Genomic DNA, 19,160 nt, shown 5'->3' with positions numbered 1-19,160 from the left:
AAAGTTGGTTTGGCTCCATCTTTAGACGCCACCACCACTTTAACAATAGTGCCAAGTTTAACTCTCCAATGTTTCCAATCCAGAGGCCACCAAAATTTTTCAACGCCATCACTCTTTCCACGTTTCACCCATCTAATTTTGTTTTTAATGTTGCAATCCCCCCCCCCCCCTAGGAATTTTCTCATAAGCCTTCCATTACTTTTAGCACGGCCTTCCATTAAAGTTTTGTTACATGCTTTAAGCTTAAACACCTCAAACTAGACTAATTGAGTAATAATTGTTTAAAACCATTATGAACAAAAGAGAAGTTTTAAAAGCTCAAACACAATTACCTTGAAAGTAAAACATGATTTAATAAATAGGCGAATTGAGGGGCCTCAAGGACTGACTGTTATTGTATAAGTATGTTGTTTTTTTTTTTTTTGTTTTTTTTTTTTTTTGTATTTGTTAAACCATGTGTTTTAATTTCAACGTAATTGTGTTGAGATTTTAAAACTTTTCTTTTATTTATAATGGTTTTTACACTCTTTATAACTTCCACTATGTGGGTTGATGTTAAAACAAAATTTCAAAATCATTTATAAAAAAGATAAACAAGACAAATAATTTTACAAAAAAAATAATTTAGAAAATATGAGTTTCACTTGATTTCTCTTTGTTATCTCTATGAATCTATGATCACCATTGGAAACTTGAAAGCCAGTGAATTTGACCCTGTTGTCACTGTATAAAGTTGACTTGTTTATTGTAATGGGTCATGCAAATGCAAAGTCATTCGTGATTCATCCACATTTAGCATGTGATTTGTTATTTATTGTTTGTTATATTTGTGGATTAATGTGATTCCTTTTGGATGCATTCCTCAAGAAGAAACCAATCATAATCTTCAAACGTGAAAGAAGCTTCACATGCCTTCTTGCATGTTGAACATAAGCACTTTATCATCATTTTATAAACTAATACACTTTATTTAAAATAAACTAGAATAATTACGTGTATAAATATATTGACATTCCTAAACTGCTTATAAAAAATATATAGATGGGCAGAGGGCACTTCAATGATCTTTAGTAATATTATAGATTTATAGGTCTATTCATGCACAAATATTATAGGTCTATTCATGCACAAATATTAATCAACTCAAATTAAAAGGCTAAATACCAAAAAAAAAAAAAAAAAAAAAAAAAAAAAAAAAAAAAAACTACTTTTAAATACTTATTGTGGTTCTCTTGAAATTCATACACATATATATGTGGTAAAACATAAAAGTTGTGGCATATGTTTGTGTCAAATATATGGATATTGGATAGTAACACATAGAAGTGGTGGTGGTGGCGGTGGCATATCTTTGTTCATGTGGCTAGTTATCAGTCTTGTTATTAATTAATCTCCACAAACTACTAGCTAGAGATGCATCATTTAGCTTTCAAACATGAAACGTGAGCCACAAATGCATCCATCATTTAACTCGTTTTCCACTTTTCTGCCTAAAACATCGTATCATTGTACACATGGCCTCCTATCACCATTCTTGCAAATTAGAGCCACAAAATATTGTTTCCATTTTCTAAATACTTCTTTTTTTACTTGTCTAACATTAATTCATCTTCATCTTCATAAACGTGCCAGCCTAGGTTTGATGGGGATGTTTCGGTTTTTAACAAAGGCCTTCGGGAAGTGATCGAGGATATTGTTGTTTGCAGGGTCCATTTTTAGGGATCTTCAATGGAGGTTGACATCTCTTCCGACCCGTTTTGAGGTCTGGTTTTATGTTCAGCTGAGGAAGTATCCACATATGCTTTCGTGGTCTTGAGTGCGCAATCCGGGAGTTTACAGGATCACATTCTTCGGGACTGCGGTATTGTCGGGTTAGATTTTAATTATGTGTGTGCTTCAGATAACATGCACATGTCTCATTCTGGTTTTGATTTTGCCGGTTTCTCTAATAAGGCACCCCCCCAAAGCCCAGGATACTTTGCCCCAATAGTATAACTGCCTAGAGTTTGGGAGATGAGTTTCGTTTATCCCCTCATCAGAAAGTCTTGTTTGATTGTCTTCGTGCTCCTCATGCTCAGGATGTCCTAACAATCATTCCCATTGAAGGACTAGGCCAACACATGTCAGCTATGGAGTACAAGACAGTTCTTAATTACCGGTTAATGATCCCTCTATTCCCAGTCGATGAGACTTGCCCAATATGCCACAAGGTTTGTTTAGATACTTTGGTGAGCATGCGGTCCATTGCAAGGAGTTACCTGCGTTTAAATACAGACATAAATTGGTTAGGGATATCCTTTGTAATAGGCTAAAGCGGGCAGGGATTTCGGCAAAAAGGAGGCCCCCAAGAACTTTATGACAGATCCCCTCGATGGGAGATCTACTCTTCGGCCAGTTGATATTTTTGTGTCTGGGTGGGCAGGGGAAAAACACGCTTGTGTGGACCTTACAGGAGTGTTCTCTCTCGTTGGGCTAAGGGATAATGGGTTTGTTGCTGGTCAGGCATTGTTGAAGGCGGAATCAGGCAAAGTCGCTAAACACAAGAAAGCTTGTTTAGAGAATCAACATGTGTTTATCCCATTTACCTTTGATACATCTGGTTCCCTAGCCTCGGAGGTCGTAGAATTCCTGTACAGGGTCCAGCAGGTCATGAATAGTAATTTATCGACCCTTAAGACTCGTTCCGTCTTTAATAGGATTGGTTTCGCAATTTCAAAGTGGAGACAGCGCAGCTTGTTGCCAGTTTACCTGCCATTTGTTTATAATTTCTTGTTTCGGCTAGAATCTATTTAAACTTAAGGTGATCACCGAACTCATAAAATGAGCTTAAATGGGAATCAATTAATAACTAGAAACCATGGAAACCATCTTTTGTTGTTGTTGTCGTCGTCTATCAATCATGGAACATACAAAAAAGAAAGGACCAACGCGGCTCAAGAAGTAAAAAAATGTACATATAATAAAAAGGAAATCTTAGCATCAACCGTAATCTAAAAACATGTTATAATTTCATGAGATCAATGAATTGTTATCGGTTACAAAAAAGCTCTTGATAAAGCGCTTTATATCCACGTCATCACTTCTTTACGCTTTTGTACTTGAACCGAAGTATCGACCTTTTTGTCGTACACCTAACCTGATGTGTGTATTTGTATATATATGTTTGCACATATACTTAACGTGCCACATATTAGATATTTAAACACGAGTTCCAAACAAACTTATATGTGCACATTAGATATTTAAACACGAGTTCTAAAGAAACTTACATGTGCACTTTAAACCTAATTGTTCGAATGTTTTTGTTTTTCATTAAAGCCTATTGGACTAATCTTGGGTTGCAAAACTAAATAAGAGGGGGTTCATGAGAGGGGTTGGGGCAAAGAAAGACATAAAATCAACTTTCTTATATCCAATGAGCATTTCACATAATATGGAAGATATTGAAAAGAAATAACGAGGTTAATGCGTCAATGATTCATATATGTAGAATCACAAAACTAGATAATTTTTATAGCGTGTTATATTATGTTAGTAAAATTTTATGCATATAGCCAAAAAAAGTGGGCTTTGAAAGCTCGTGTATGTTTTTATAATCACGAGTCGTGTATCCTTCTTTATTCTTAGTTTTTTTTATTAAATTCATGTATATATGGTAAGTGTATTGCATTATATGTATGATACGTGAATCGAAACTTAAGCATCACCTTTCGTTTTATATATGTTGTAAGGTATAACTATCTCTCTAATGACCAGTTGTTAACGCCAAACATTGTTAACTTAAGCTGAAAATGTCTGGAAATTGTTATGACCTTGGTAATTTTCCGAGTTATTATTATATATTAAATAATATCATGAAAACTATATTACGTATTTTTACTTTTATATTTTTACTACAAGTCTTTATTAGTTTCTTCATTTACCCCTAAAGTGATTTAACAAGTTTGACACTATTTTTACTAAATTCAAATTTGACGATGAACAAAATGTAGAGAAATTGTACGGTTGGTTTTTTTAAATAACTATTATTTTTAGATTGACTGATTTCCACTACAATGGCTACAGTAGAGTAGGAGAATGGGGAATACAAAGACAAAATTATATTATAAACTTATAAATTAGCAACTTCTTTATGCATAGATGTGTTGTAATTTTAGCTTTGAGAGTGTTTCAAAAAAATTTGGACTTTTTCCTTTTTAACTCTAAAGTATTAATTTTTGACAATTTTAGTTTAAGGTTTTTATCTTTGGTAATTTAACCCCCTTGATTAATTTGATTTTTCACTTTTGCTTCAAAAGTTTCCGTTTTATACAATTTATCCCCTTTGACTAACTTGGATTCTCACTTCTAATTCAAAAATTTCCATCTTTTACGATTTAATGACTTTGATTTTTTTTACTTTTAACCCAAAGCTTTTCAACGCTTGCAACTTTGACCCCATATACTTTTCATCTATCGCAAGTTTTGTGTTTAGCGTTTCGTTCTAGATTTTCCAAGTTAACATGCCAAAGGTGCGTGTGGAGTTCAACATTTTTTCATCTACTTTATCCTGTTTGACAGGCCCGTCACAACGGGTCTATTTTTTGCAACTTTGACCCCATATACTTTTCATCTATCGCAAGTTTTGTGTTTAACGTTTCGTTCTAGATTTTCCGAGTTAACATGCCACAACATGCGTGTGCAGTTCGACATTTTTTCATCTACTTTATCCTGTTTGATAGGCTCGTCATAACGCGTCTATTTTTCTACGTTTGATAGGTCTGTTGCAATGTGTGGGTCATAGATCGGCTCAGTTATTATTTTCTAAGTTTTACACACAGGCTCGCGGTTATGTAAGAAACATTTACCTTTCATCTAATATGATATATAACTAACGCATCCCCGCCGCATTGCGGCGGGTGGTAATTCTAGTTCAATAAAAAATTTAAGTCGCCAAAATTGTATATGCTTGCAATGAAAAGTTTCACATAGCATGGCTTTTATCTCTTTACTTTCAGAATTTACATTTATAATTCTTCAACTTTTTAAAAATTTTGTAGCAGAGTTTTACGTGCTTAGTTTTATATATATTTTTCGTGTAAATTGAAGTTAATTTACGTTTCGATATAATTTTTATAAATGAGTCGGGTCATATATAATACGTTTTCAATTGGTCTATGTTTTGAAATAAATTTTGTTCGAAAACGAGTTGATTCAAATATAAAATGTTTTCATTAACGGTATAATTCGAGTTACCTTACGTTCTTATTTTTATGTATGTGTCGGTATAAATTCAAATTGGTTTACTTTTTGGCATAAATTTCTTTAATAAATAAGTTGGATCAAATATAATACGTCTCCGTGCTTATTTTTTTATGTACATTTTCAGTTGGTCTATGTTTTGGCGGAAATTTTGTTTAGAAATGAGTGAGATAAAATAGAGTATGTTTTAGACGGTATAAATTTGAGTTACTTTATGTTTCGATGCCGCTGCAATGCGCTAGAAAATTTACTAGTTCTAACAAAATAATACGGGATCGACATCACAACAAAGTTTGAATGTATTGCATGTTTTGCTGGTGTGCGTGTGTGTGTGTGGGGGGGGGGGTTGTTAGGCTATTCATGTTAAACATAAAACGAGAATGTATGAACATTAACCACGTGTTAAACATAAAATGTTGAAAAACTTATGATTGTTAGTAAATCTTTCACCGGCCGACTAGCGACTAACGATTTCTACAATCATTTATTCATAGTGATAGTGGACATTGTTTGACCACCATGCATTATAGAGGGCCGGTCTAGCTAAACCACTCTAATTCGACACGCACTATGCATCCAACCTTTTTAGTTGGGCCGCCATCATGCTGCTCTTACCTTTGCTAAGTTAATAACGTTGCACCACTTGTGTAACCACAAACAATATAAGTGTTTTTAATGATTTTAAAGACCTGCAACATGATTCGATCACCATCACGGTAAGGCTGGAGGGTGTGGGACGCCACCCAACCCAACTGGCACACTATAGCGCCCCACCCCCCGCCATCCTTCTCACCCCCGACGCTATGCCGGGGCGCTATACAAGGCTCGCCACCATGGTAACGGCCTGAATTCGCGTGGAACGAGGTGGAAATGTCATATTTGACCGTTGTCAAACGGTCCAATGTTTAAAAAAAAATCTTATTTATTATATATAAAACCTATTCTAAACTTAAAAACTCACCAATCACAACCAAAACACACACCAATCACAACTAAAACACACACCAATGACAACTTAAAAAATGTCTTCTTCGAGCTCGTCATCCGACGGTGTTCTTGATGATATGGTTATCGCCATGGCGCAGGAGGCGATTAATTATTTGCAAGAAGAAGCCGAATCCTCTGCATCGCGTACCAGACAACCGCCTATTGAACGGAATCGGTTGGCTGCTCATGAACGTCTAGTGCAAGATTATTTTTGTGAAACTCCCGTGTACGATGATGTTCAGTTTAAGCGTAGGTTTCGTATGAGCCGACGACTATTCGTTAAAATTTCCAATGATCTTGCGGGCGAATCCCCTTTTTTCACGCAAAGGGTAAGTGCAAGTGGCAAAGTTGGTTTCTCTGGACTACAAAAGTGTACTGCAGCAATTAGGCAACTAGGCTACGGCACATCGAGTGATGCGTGAGATGAGTATTTAAGGATGTCGTCAAGAATTTGTGGTGAGTCTCTTGAAAATTTTTGTGAAGGTAACTTTTATTAACACTAGTATTTATTATTTTTTTATGTTATTATTTTTTAATTAGCAATAATTTATTAGGTGTAATCTCTCTGTACGGGAGACGATATTTGAGGATGCCAACCGCAGCCGACGTTCCAATTCTATACGAGGCCCATCAGCGCTTACATGGGTTTCCTAGAATGTTGGGAAGTCTTGATTGCATGCACCGGGAATGGGCGGCATGCCCAACCGCTTGGAAAGGGCAACATCATCGTGGTGACCACGATGGTCCTACCGTAATATTACAAGCGGTCGCTTCTCAAGATTTATGGATTTGGCATGCGTACTTTGGCATGGCTGGTACGAACAATGACATTGCATTTTTAATGACCTCGAATCTATTCGACGATGTCATAGACGATGTTGCACCAGATACTTCATTCTATGCAAACGACGTGCAGTATAAGTATGGCTACTATCTCACAGACGGTATTTATCCCGAGTGGGCGACGTTGGTAAAAAGTCTCTCGTGTCCAGATGACGAAAAAAGATTGTATTTCAAGAAAAAAACAAGAGTCAGCAAGAAGAGATATCGAGCGGGCTTTCGGTGTGTTAAAGAAAAGATGGTCTATCATCACCCAGCCGTCGAGGATACTTGAAAAAAGTAAAATGAGAAACGTTATGTATATGTGTATCATTTTGCATAACATGATATTGGAGGACTCGGGTAGAGCATTTTGTGGAGAAAGCTATGATGAAAGTATCCAACCAACGAACCCAATACTAACATACGCTGAGAAAGAAGATATCCGAGCAAAGATACGGGCTAGGCACACACACCAAAACCTTCGAGCCGATCTGACAGAGCACCTATGGTTTTATCGTGAACAAGGAGGACTCGACACAGACGGCGAGTAGTGTTTTTATTTTTTAAATGATATTATGTAGTGTTTTTTTTAATGAAATTATGTAGTGTTTTTATTTTTTAAATGAAATTATCTAGTGTTTTTTATTTTTTTAATGAAATTATGTTTTCTTTTTAATTTCTAGTTAAAAAATAAATATTTAAATAAAAAAATAATTAGGTAATCATGACACGAGGCTCCATCCACACCCTCCAAATTAAAGGGGGGCATGATAAAGCCCCCATGTTAACATGGCGATGACATGAAGCCTAGGTGGCATGATAAAGCCCCATGAGGCTCCATCCACACCTCGTAGCCTAAACTAAAACAGTAAAACAAATACATAACATTAACTATATGTATGTTTTGAAATGAGTTATTAATTAGTAATAGTTATTATCTAAACTCCATGTCATTGATACCAGATCCTATGCGGTAAAAAAAGAACATATGTGAGTCTTAACTCACGTAGGAATTGGTTAAGTGCTGAACGCCTGAACCAGTAAGAGGTCTGAATTATTAAGTGTTGAATCAGTAAGAGGTCTGAACCATTAAGAGTCATATAATGCTTAACAGTTCAGATGCAAATGTCTGACCAATTCAGAGTAGAGGTCTTAACCATTTAGACTCTGTATAATGCTTAACCATTCAGAGGCAAATGTCTAAACTATTCAGACATCTGCTCCCGAAACAAACAGTCTGAACCGTTAAATGCTGAGTCAGTAAGAGGTATGAACCATTAAGAGATTCATTAAGAGCTACACAAACATCCCCTTAATCATGTGTCATCTGATTATAGCGTAGCTAATATACAATATGACTATAACGATATAACACACTCAAGAAAATGGCTACTTTCAGAATTTTCTCAGTAATGTCTTGCATCGTGTAGGCAATTTGGTTTTCTTTTTTTAAGCTTATTTTGTTGAAGAAGGCGTTAAGTGTACTCTATGACTCCAACATACAACCGTCTATAAATAACAGAATTTCAGTTTATACAAAATTTCTAACCGGTCTGTTTAGTTAATAAGGTTTTTGGTCTTGAAGTGACACGGTTATCAGGCAAAAGTTTTGGGTTTAAGGTTATTAAAATGTGGGCTTTGGGTCATTAAAGTTCTGTGCTTGTGGTAAAAAATAGATAAGTATATATTACATAAACACTAATACATTTAAAATGATAAATATATTACAAACAGAAATGCAAATAGATCAATCATTGCCATGCATGTTTGCAAACTCTCATATTGAGTGAATGGAACAAACCTGTAGAGTTGAAATAATATGAATGAACAAGCAATATAGCATGGTGGGATCATAGGCATATGGCTAAATAACAATAAACTTTTATCTTTTATTTATTTATTTTTGTCATTTACCTTGTATTATATAATGGAAAAGATATTTTAAAGCAGTATCCCTAAGGGCGATGTTTTTAATACTAGTTATATTACTTTGCTTTTTAATCATTTTGTTACATGGAGAAAGTTGATCATAAGTAGCTCTAGTTTCCTCCTTTTATTTTATGGCACTACCACATGTATCTATCTTGAAAGTGCACCATAATAATTGAATATATGAGGTTAGGGTGTTAAACTCTGAAATGACATAATTCTATCACAGTACTCACAGATCTAGATTTAGTCTAAATAGGTTCGTGTAAGTTTCAGGTCAAACCCACAAACAAGTTTAACCAAATAGCCGTTTCGATTAGATATGACCTATCTGCCGTTTCAATTTGATAGTTAAGTTTTATGTTAGATTAAATGGAATGGATATTAAGTTTTATGTTAGATTAAATATATTATACGTAGTTAAGCATGTAACCATTATAAATTTTTTATATTATATTAGATCAAAATAATATAATTATACCCTATTATTATATTGGTTGGTAATTGTTGATGGACCATATTACCTTTACTAACTAATAAAAGTTTCTCTTTTGGTGTATTTAAGGAGATCATTAGAGAGGGTAAAAGGTTAGACTCATAATCACCATATAAACTCATAATCACCATCTCTCATATACACCCTAAACAGGAATCAGATCAAGCTGATTATCATGCCTATCTCGATGTCTGCTCAATTACTGGATTGTATGCTGGCCTAAATGTTGTAACATGTACACAATCTATATGTTTTCAGTTATGTACTTACAGAACTGGTCAACATTTTATAGTTTATACATAATTACTTCAAATTGGTATATATTTATTGTAAATTTATTAATTAAGAATAACAATATGCAAAATAAAAAAATAAATAAAATTTCTTCTTAAACGATTCGCGTTTGTATCAACCCTTGAAAACTTGTGTCGTGTTCAATGTTATGTGTCTAACACGATTCTAAGGTTCATGTCGTGTCAAATTTTCAGGTTTAAGTCAGGTTCAACCAGCCAATCCGTAAAAGAAACCATTTGGCACCCATAATTGAATATTGTTATAGTTAATCAATGAACAAGATTTACTACTTTGCTAGATTTTTTTTAAGAGCTAACTCATGCATTCACTAAACATACTCCTAAATCTATACATATGTATTGTCCACCTTGAGAGTAGGAACCTCAACCAATTAGAGAGGATCACCTTTATTACACTCACTGATAACGCTAGTCTACAAGCCCCTTGGTTACTACTTTGCTAGATCCTTTCTATTTATTAATGTAAGGTGTGTTTTTTTAACATACATCAAAGCCCGGTGACCCGAGGACACCCATTGGCAAAAGGCCACTCACGCCCGCGATCGCAAACGACGCTAGTGACCCGGCCTGTTACCGATTCTGGAGGAAACCCACTACCAAAGGCCCATTGTGATAAAACCCTAGCTAGTGCATGACATTTTATCACGAACGAAACTCCAACCGCCAATCTCCCCTAGAGAAAGTCATCAGGCTACCTCTAGAGCATTGCTCCTTTTGTATTAGTGTTAAGTGTTTTAAATGATGAGAATACTAGGCAGTGTAATTTGTGTTGATCAGTTCTGTATAAACATAATAGAAAACATATTAGAAATACTTGTAACAGCAGACCGGCCAGCAGAGAATCCAGTCAGAGACGCAGCTATTGAGTTCGACATGATTGTCAGCTTGATCTGGTTCCTCCTTAGGGTGTAAGTTATTGATGGTGAAACAGAATTCTAGGGTGGAACTCGGATGGAGAGAGAGGAGTAGAGAGGGCTCTAACATCCGTCAAATTTGATTCCCAAAATCCGACTCGTTTTTAAATTTTAGATCCTAATTTTTGAAACCTCGGAAAATTTTCGTGAATTAGACTACCGTTGAAACATTTTTTTTCTTTTTTTATTTTAATTATTAAAATAGTTATTTATTTATTTAGTTAATTAGTTAATCATTTGCAAAGTTAATTTTCTTTTACATTATTTTAAACTAGTTAATGGATTCTAGTTAGTGGAGTTTAAAACCTAGTTAATTCAGTTAACTAAACTTCAGGGACTGATTCTGCAATTTTTGAAACTGTTTAAAAAAATCAAAACAATAAAAAGCGGATGCCAGGACTCGAACCCGGGTCACCCAGCATAAATACACACGCGCACACCACTCCACCACTGCCTTCACATGGTTTCTATTCTGCACATTTAATTCTTAAGCACTCCCTCACTCAAGCCTGATCAGCGCGAACAGACCCTCCAGCAGGTCTGTTTGAGCGCGATTTTGACATTTTTTGAGTTTTAAACACGATTTTGGCATTAAATACTCACCTAAACTTAACCTAACTTTTTCCCTATAAATACCAATCCTAATCCAAGCTATTTTCACTTTTCTAAACACTCTCAAACCTCCAAATCAGTCCCAAATTCGTGTTAATTCAGAAGGTTCGAGCAGATTGTTGCATCTTCACAAAAGTGAGCATATCTCACTCGTTTCTTGTCCGTTTTTGCTCATTCTTTTTCCTATGTGCTTGGTTTGACCTTAACTTTGATTCCATGGGTTTTTCACAGTAAATAAGTCCCTGGAACTCCGGCAAAAAGGCTCCAAAGTCCACTGATTGTTTTTGTTTTCATGAAATCTTTGTTTAAACTTATCCAACTTGTGTCTAACACATCTCATACCTATGTCCCAATGCTTACAACCTATCTCATGGTTGGTTAAGCTTAAAAACAAGGTTGAGACACTTGAAATCAGAGGATTAAACCTCATAACTTTCTATTTTGATTAGGGTATTTTACCCACAAGTCATGTTCGAGCTTAGATCTTGATGTAGAGTGATTGTGGAACAACTTGGGTTGCTCCAACATAAAATCCTCACATGATTTGACGATTTCTCTTAGTTTAGATTATTTACATATTTGTATTAATCCTAGTTCTTGACCCTCCTTGGTTGTCTTTACATCAAGTGAAGTGGTGAACGTTCAAGGGGTTCCTAAATGGAAGCTTGTCTTCCTACCCATACATGACATCCATGTTAACTCGAGGTGCCTAAACGAAGATCCTAATCTTCTACCTCCTACATGAATTATTGGACTAAATAATACGTAATACTTAACCTAAATATATATACCCCCATTCGAACCTTTAATGTTAAACTTGTGTTTATATGTTAAAGTAGTAGGATATCATCTAAGACATAAAGTCTCGATATGATTCTAATGGGTGTACTACCCATGAAATACAATATAACCCTAGTGGTTACATAGTGTCATATAAGAGTTATAAGTTGAAGATGATTATTTTTAATATCATACTTTATGTTATGTTAAACTCCAAATTTATAATCTTCCGTTGAACGCCAAACTCACACACCTATGTTTCCCCGTGTAGAAGGGCTAGGTGCTCCAACTTAATCCACTCCAAACTTACTCTCGGACCTTCAAGTCAAGACTTGTAAACCGTGAGTATACTCGATCCCTTTTTCCCCTTTACACTTTGGGATGCAACATGTATAATTATGCAAATATCTTTAAACTAAACTAAACATACTCAATCCTTGTACAAACATGAAACTAATGTGCTTTACTTATGATTCTTGTATGCTCTATTTGAACGATTTGGAACGTATATGCTCATTAACTTTGCTAGCCCACCTTAACAATTATAGCGCTATAGGATTTACGCACCGCCCGTTAAACTTGGGGTATTGTTAAGTTAAACATTTACCATCCCGCTATCAATTGGGATTAGGTTATTTAATGCGTTGGATTCTTGGGTTTGATCATAGTGTACGCCAAAATTGCATACTAGTAATTCACATATTGTGAATCATGTTGGATTTGAGCCTTTTATTCTATTATGCTATGTAAACAAACTTGTATACTCGCTCATGCTTTTGCATTGAAACTCTATTTTAATACATGTTGTAGGTTGATTATTGAAGTATGGATGAATGATGAAACAAGTTTAGGGTGGACTAGATACACACCTTTAATCTATTTATCTTTTAATGTTATGTTATTTGTTGAAACAATGTTGTATTTTGTTTTGAATATTGTATGACAATTTAGCACTTGCAATGAAATTTGAATTTAATTAAATATTGTCACATAGTGTTATGAAGTCTCTAGCAATCTATACACACTTCGTCTCATCCCGATGTTTCCGCCATCGGTTGGGGTGTGACAAGGGCGATTTCTTGATGTTATGATTAGTGTCTAACCCTTAGCCTCTCAATCATCTCCTTATATATACACCCAAGAGGAAACCTAATTAGTTAATAAGAGTAATATGGTCCAACAACAATTACCAATTAATTATATAATAGTTAAAGTATATTTTGATCTATATAATATAAATGATTATAATGGCTACACAATTAAATATAACACAATAATTATATTTAATCTTACATTCTTCCAATTAGCCTGATCAGGAGTTAATACTCATTTTAGCTTTAAACCAAGAACTGTAGCAGAGAAATACAGCCATTCAATCATCATTCGACTCAGGACCCCCATTAGTCATACTACAGCCTCAATTTAAAACCTAACACTTATGATCAAAATATGCGCGTAAGCCCTTTAGTGTTTGATTTGTATTTATAATTGTCTATATGTCATTATACCGCCAGAACATATGTTAGAGACATACAAAATCAAATTTCATTAATTAAAATATAAGTAAGTACAATATGCTATTAAATAAGGTCTTTAGTAAATCTCATATTCGAAACATATTCTTTGAAAACTTTTGGTGGGAGACCTTTAGTCACCGGATCTGCAAGCATATTTTTGGTACTAATATACTCAATACAAAGATTATTTTCCTCAACTCGCTCAGCGAATAAATACTTTGTATCGAAATATAAACCAGCTCCAGTCGAACTGTTACTGTTCGAGAAACTAACGGCAGCTGTATCACAGTAAAGCTTCAATGGTCTATAAATGGAATTAACGATTTTGAGTCCAGTGATCAGGTTCCTAAGTAACATTCCATGATAGATTGTGTTATAAACAGCAATGTATTCTGCCATCATTGTGGAAGTTGTGGTCAACTGTTGTTTATGACTCTTCCATGAGATATCTTCGCCTGCTAATATAAAGATATAGCCCGAAGTGGATTTCTTATCATCGTAGCATTTAGAAAAGTCAGAATCAGAATAGCCTACCACTTCTAAATGATCACTTCATCTATAAGTCAGTTTATAGTCTTTCGTCCCTTGCAGATATCGAAGTACTTTCTTAGCTTCTTTCCAGTGATCTAGGCCAGGATTAGTCTGGTAACGGCCTAGCATTCCAACAATTTAAGCGATATCTGGGCGAGTACAGACTTGAGCATACATCAGGCTCCCGACTACTGACGCGTAAGGTATCTGACTCAGTTGCACCTTTTCAACCTATGTTGTCAGACATTGGAATGAACCGAAAACATCTCCCTTAACTACTAAGGGTTTGCACTGTTGCATGTTGTAACGTGTAAGGATACGATCTATGTAAGCCTTTTGAGACAATCCTAAGTTCCCTTTGTGTCTATCTCAGTGAATTTCGATGCCAATAACATAAGAAGCATCTCCGAGATCCTTCATGTTGAAGTTATGCGAGAGTAACCGCTTCAACTCATGCAACATGTCTAAACTATTACTTGCCAATAGAATATCATCTACGTAAAGGACATGTATAGTAATGTTGCTCCCACTCATCTTGAGGTAGGTGCATTGATCAACTTGATTCTTTGCAAAACCTTGTTTCTTCATGACTTTATCAAACTTAAGATACCATTGACGTGGTGCTTGTTTTAACCCGCAAATGGATTTATTCAACTTGCAGACTAGATCCTCTTGACCTTCAGGTTTAAAGCCTTCAGGTTGTTTCATGTAAACATCTTCGTCTAAGTCTCCATTAAGGAAAACGGTTTTAACGTCCATCTGATGCAGCTCTAAATCAAAATGAGCTACTAGGGCTGTTGGAACCTGAAGGTTTATTCATGTAGGTTAACAATATTAGGGATTGATTATGTAATTAGTTATCTATGTTTTGGGTTAAACATTGTGGGTTGGGCTAGAATAGGTGTCGCATGGGCCTAAGTGTGTTTTCGGCCCTAATGTGTTTTGTATATAAACACCCCTAATCACTTGATTAGGGGTTGTTGATTGCGAGTAGAAGGCAGGCGACACAAGGTATTGGAACCGAGTTCCATCCGAGATTTGTATCAGTCATCGTTCATCGTGAATGCAAGTTTCGGTTTGATTCTTATTTATTGTTTGTTATTTGATCATAATATTAGTTCTTGAATCACCTTGTGTTTGATTTCCGCGCTCTCACAAGGCGTAGATTGATATCATTGAGATCCTCACGGGTTTTACAATTGGTATCAGAGCCATTGAAGCCATTCAAGGGCTCGGTTTTGGTATCAATCAGATTCAAGAAATTGCATATATTACTGATCCGGTTTGTTAAGTGTGTTTGCAGATTTTTATCGACTGTTCTTGACAAATTCATTGGAAAAATCACTGATTTTGGTTTGTTGATTTCAGTATTGGTGTTTGCTGAAATTTCGGGATATCGGTTCAACAGATTCAAAGATTACAATATCTTTGAATTTTGGAAATTGCTGAAAAGTCGGGATTGCGAGTAAACAGTTCTTATCACTTATTGTTTTGCAGGTTACGACTCGCAATCACCCAGTTGCGGCTCATCACGTTTCAGTTACGACTCGCAACCTCAGCTGGTTTCGGTTCATACTGCCTCAGTTACGACTCGCAACCAAAGGATTGGTCTTCACTCGCAACCGTGGTTTCGGCTCATTCGGTTTTGTTACGACTCGCAACCATTCGGTTACGACTCGCAACCACAGAAATCTTGACTCGCAACCTACGTTGTTACGACTCGCAATCACTGAAGTTTCGACTCACAACCTTGTCAGTTTCGACTAGCAACCATCAGAAAATTGACTCGCAACCCCGTCTCGACTCGCAACGACTTTGTGTGACGGACATTTGGACTGTTGATTTTGGACTTAACAAAATTAATTAATTAACTGATTAATTAACCATGTCAACCAACAACAGTGAATTGTCTGCCCTAACTCAACAACAAGAACTGGATTCAAAGCTAGGAACCACAACACGTATTCCGAGATTAACTGATGCCAATGACTTTCCCGAGTGGAAGTGGCGCTTTGAACAGCATCTGAAAGTTAAAGATTACAAGCTATGGCGCAGCATTTTGAGAGGACCTAGGGAGATTATGATGGAAAGCCCTACAGAACCTGATGTTAAAATAAAGAAGCCTCGAGATCAATACACTGAAGATGATCTGCTCATTGTTGAAGAAGATGATAGAGCTCTTTCCTATCTGACCATGGGTTTGGGTCCTAATATTGCTATGGGCTTTCGCACCTGCAAATCTGCCAAGGAACTGTGGGATTCTCTGGTAGAAGTGTATGAAGGTAATGAAGATATGAAAGAGAGTCGAAGGAACTTACTGCAACAAAACTTCAACAATTTCAACCATATTTATGGTGAAACAGTAGATAATCAGATCCAAAGGTTTGTCAAGCTGGTGACTCAAATGCAAATGGAAGAAATTCATACCACAAACGCATCCACCAACAGACAACTTCTCAATGCATTGCCCAAGAGTTGGGATCATCATGTTGCTATGATCAAGAAGACCAAAGATCTTGCAAGATGCACCCTGTCTGAGATGATCTCGCATATCAAAGCTTGTGAATTGGATGACAAGCAGAGAGAGACTAACTACAAGAACAGCATGCTGGCTGCCGGTTTCTCAATTGCTCCAACCACATCCAGTGACAGTAACACAGCTCTTCTGTCTCAAGGAGGATTCCAAATGTTTCGCAATGCTACAGCTGCTAAGCCTGCTCCCACTTCAGCAAACGTCTACAACTCAGGGTCCTCTACTCAAGCTTCCCCTACAAGTGCTGGAAAGGCATCTGCTGCACCTTCTGCCTCTGTGGCGAGCAATGAAATGGTTGCCTTCTTCTCGAAACAGTCTAAAGAAAATCTTGAAATTGCAGCCTCAGTCATAAATTGCTTGAATGCCTTTACTTCGGGAAACCTTGGTCCTCCTAAGTTTTCCATGGATGATTTGGATCAAATTCTTCCAGAAGATGTGGAAGAAATGGATATCACGTGGCAGATGGCTATGGCGGCTTTTAGAGCTAAAAACTTTGTGAGGAAAACAGGGAAAAACAAATGGCAGAATCTTACGTTCTCGGGCCCCGCAAAGATGCCATTTGAGTTTCGTTGCTATAATTGTCATGAACAGGGTCATTTAGCTAGAAATTGCACGAAACCCAAGGTGAATGGTGAACAAACTCCAGCTCAGCCTGCTGCTCCTGTTACGCCCAATCGAGAAAGAGCTCTTGTGACTACAACTGGTGTGCCTGCTGATAATGTCAACAGTGGAAGCCCACAACCTATGGGATTGGCCCAAGCTTTGGTGGTTCAGCCTGATTCGCCTTTTGACTGGAGTTCAGAGATCGAAAGACTAAACATCTCAGCTCCTGAAAATCAAGCCAGCTATCGCTTTCATGGCCAGCAACGATTCGGTGAATGATGATGTGAAGGTTGCACAGGAGGAGGAGTCGTCAGCTGAAAACTTCGCCTTCATGACTCAAATTCTGTCAGCACCTGTCAAGGGTCTCACTAAAGAAGAGGTAATTTCTGTTTTCTGCACTTCTGAATGTAGGGAACGAGTTGAGGCCTATAGAATCCATAACGCTGAGCTAATCGAAGACTATAATGAAATTAAACGCAAAAATTTCACTTTAACGAAAAATGAAAAACTTTTCAAAGAGAAAATCGAAGCTCAGCGTAAGGATATCGTCCAACTCAAAGACGATGTTAGTGTAGCCACGGCCCAACTCATCATGGTTAAAGAAAAACTGTGTGAGGTGACTAAGGAACTGGAGAATGTTAGGGATAAATACCAAATTAATCAGTTAAACATTAAAAAATTCGATTCCTCCAGTAAATTAGTCAAAAATCTCTGTGATCAACAATTGGCTTATTCTAAAAGGAAAGGGTCGGGATTGGGTTACAATCAGACTCCTCCTCCGTACAATAACAATTACACTTACTTGCCTATGACCGAGGAGGAGATGCTGAATGAAAGTAAAATGACATACGGACCCAAAAATAATAAGCCCTCGGTAAATGTTGAAAGTTCCAAAAATAGTAAGTCCTCAATCAATGGCAAATTTGCTGAAGAGCAGGTAAAACCAGAGACGTGTTTTGTATCAAAGGGTACTTTTGATCCTAACAGTTCTTCGTCATGTGCAGATAAAGTACCTGAAGTGATATGGGGAGATGTGTTTGGAAGTGAACAAGTTTTAGAATCTGATTCTTCTAAAACTTCTTTTGATAATACTAATTCTGGTTGTGTGTTTGGACAAGCGTTTTTGAACTCTTTTCATAGTTATGTTTCCTCTTCTTTTGGGCCTGATGTTTTGGGCAAAACAGTGAATGCTTGTGATGAACCTTTTAAAAATGCGTGTGATGATGAATGTTTTGCAACTGCTGAAAATTGTGATTCTAATGTTTCTGATTCTCAAGGTGAAAATAGTGTGACCAACGATGTTCCTCAGGACACTTTCAGTGAAACCACTGAAAATGCTTCACAAGAAAACCAATCACACACTGATTTTTCGTGTGAATCAAATTCAGTGGACATTTCTACTGATGAATCTGATGGAACTTCTTTGGATGGCAACGATAGAAAGGAGTCATTATTTGTTGATGACGTCTCAGCCTCGATCGAGACTGAAACTCAAGATGATTTGCAAAACGAGAAAGAAGTTTTCTTAAATGAGAGTTTGAAAGAAAATACTTGTGAAGAAAATCATAAGTCAACATCTGAAACACCTAATCAAAATGATTTTCATGAAACAGTAAAAAATGAAAACTCTACTTTTTCAGATTCTCATGCTTGTGCCAGTGCTAGTTCTGACCCTCAGGTATCTACAAGCTCAGGGAAGGCACAAGCAAGTCAATCAAAACAGAACAAGCAAGCTCCATCTTCAAGACCCAAAAGACCCGCAGCCACTGTGAATCATCAAAAATCTTCCACAGTGAAACGACAGATTTGTTTCAATTGTGGGATAGCCGGGCACATTGCCAGAAACTGTGTTTCTTTGTCTTCCTCTGTGCAGTCTAAAAC

At 36.4% G+C, this 19,160-nt stretch overlaps 1 protein-coding gene across 1 annotated transcript; it reads left to right on the top strand.

Annotated features, from left to right (window-relative positions):
- The first annotated feature begins 6,263 nt into the window (after positions 1-6,263).
- On the top strand, positions 6,264-7,342 carry LOC110919940. The gene is made up of 2 exons (XM_022164186.1): positions 6,264-6,646; positions 6,769-7,342. Exons 1-2 carry the CDS (start codon positions 6,264-6,266, stop codon positions 7,340-7,342), a joined length of 957 nt encoding a protein of 318 aa, XP_022019878.1.
- Positions 7,343-19,160: the final 11,818 nt, after the last annotated feature.

This window comes from Helianthus annuus, chromosome 16, assembly GCF_002127325.2.
Source record: "Helianthus annuus cultivar XRQ/B chromosome 16, HanXRQr2.0-SUNRISE, whole genome shotgun sequence".
NCBI lineage: Eukaryota > Viridiplantae > Streptophyta > Magnoliopsida > Asterales > Asteraceae > Helianthus > Helianthus annuus.
This window is presented reverse-complemented; position numbering and strand designations above follow the sequence as displayed.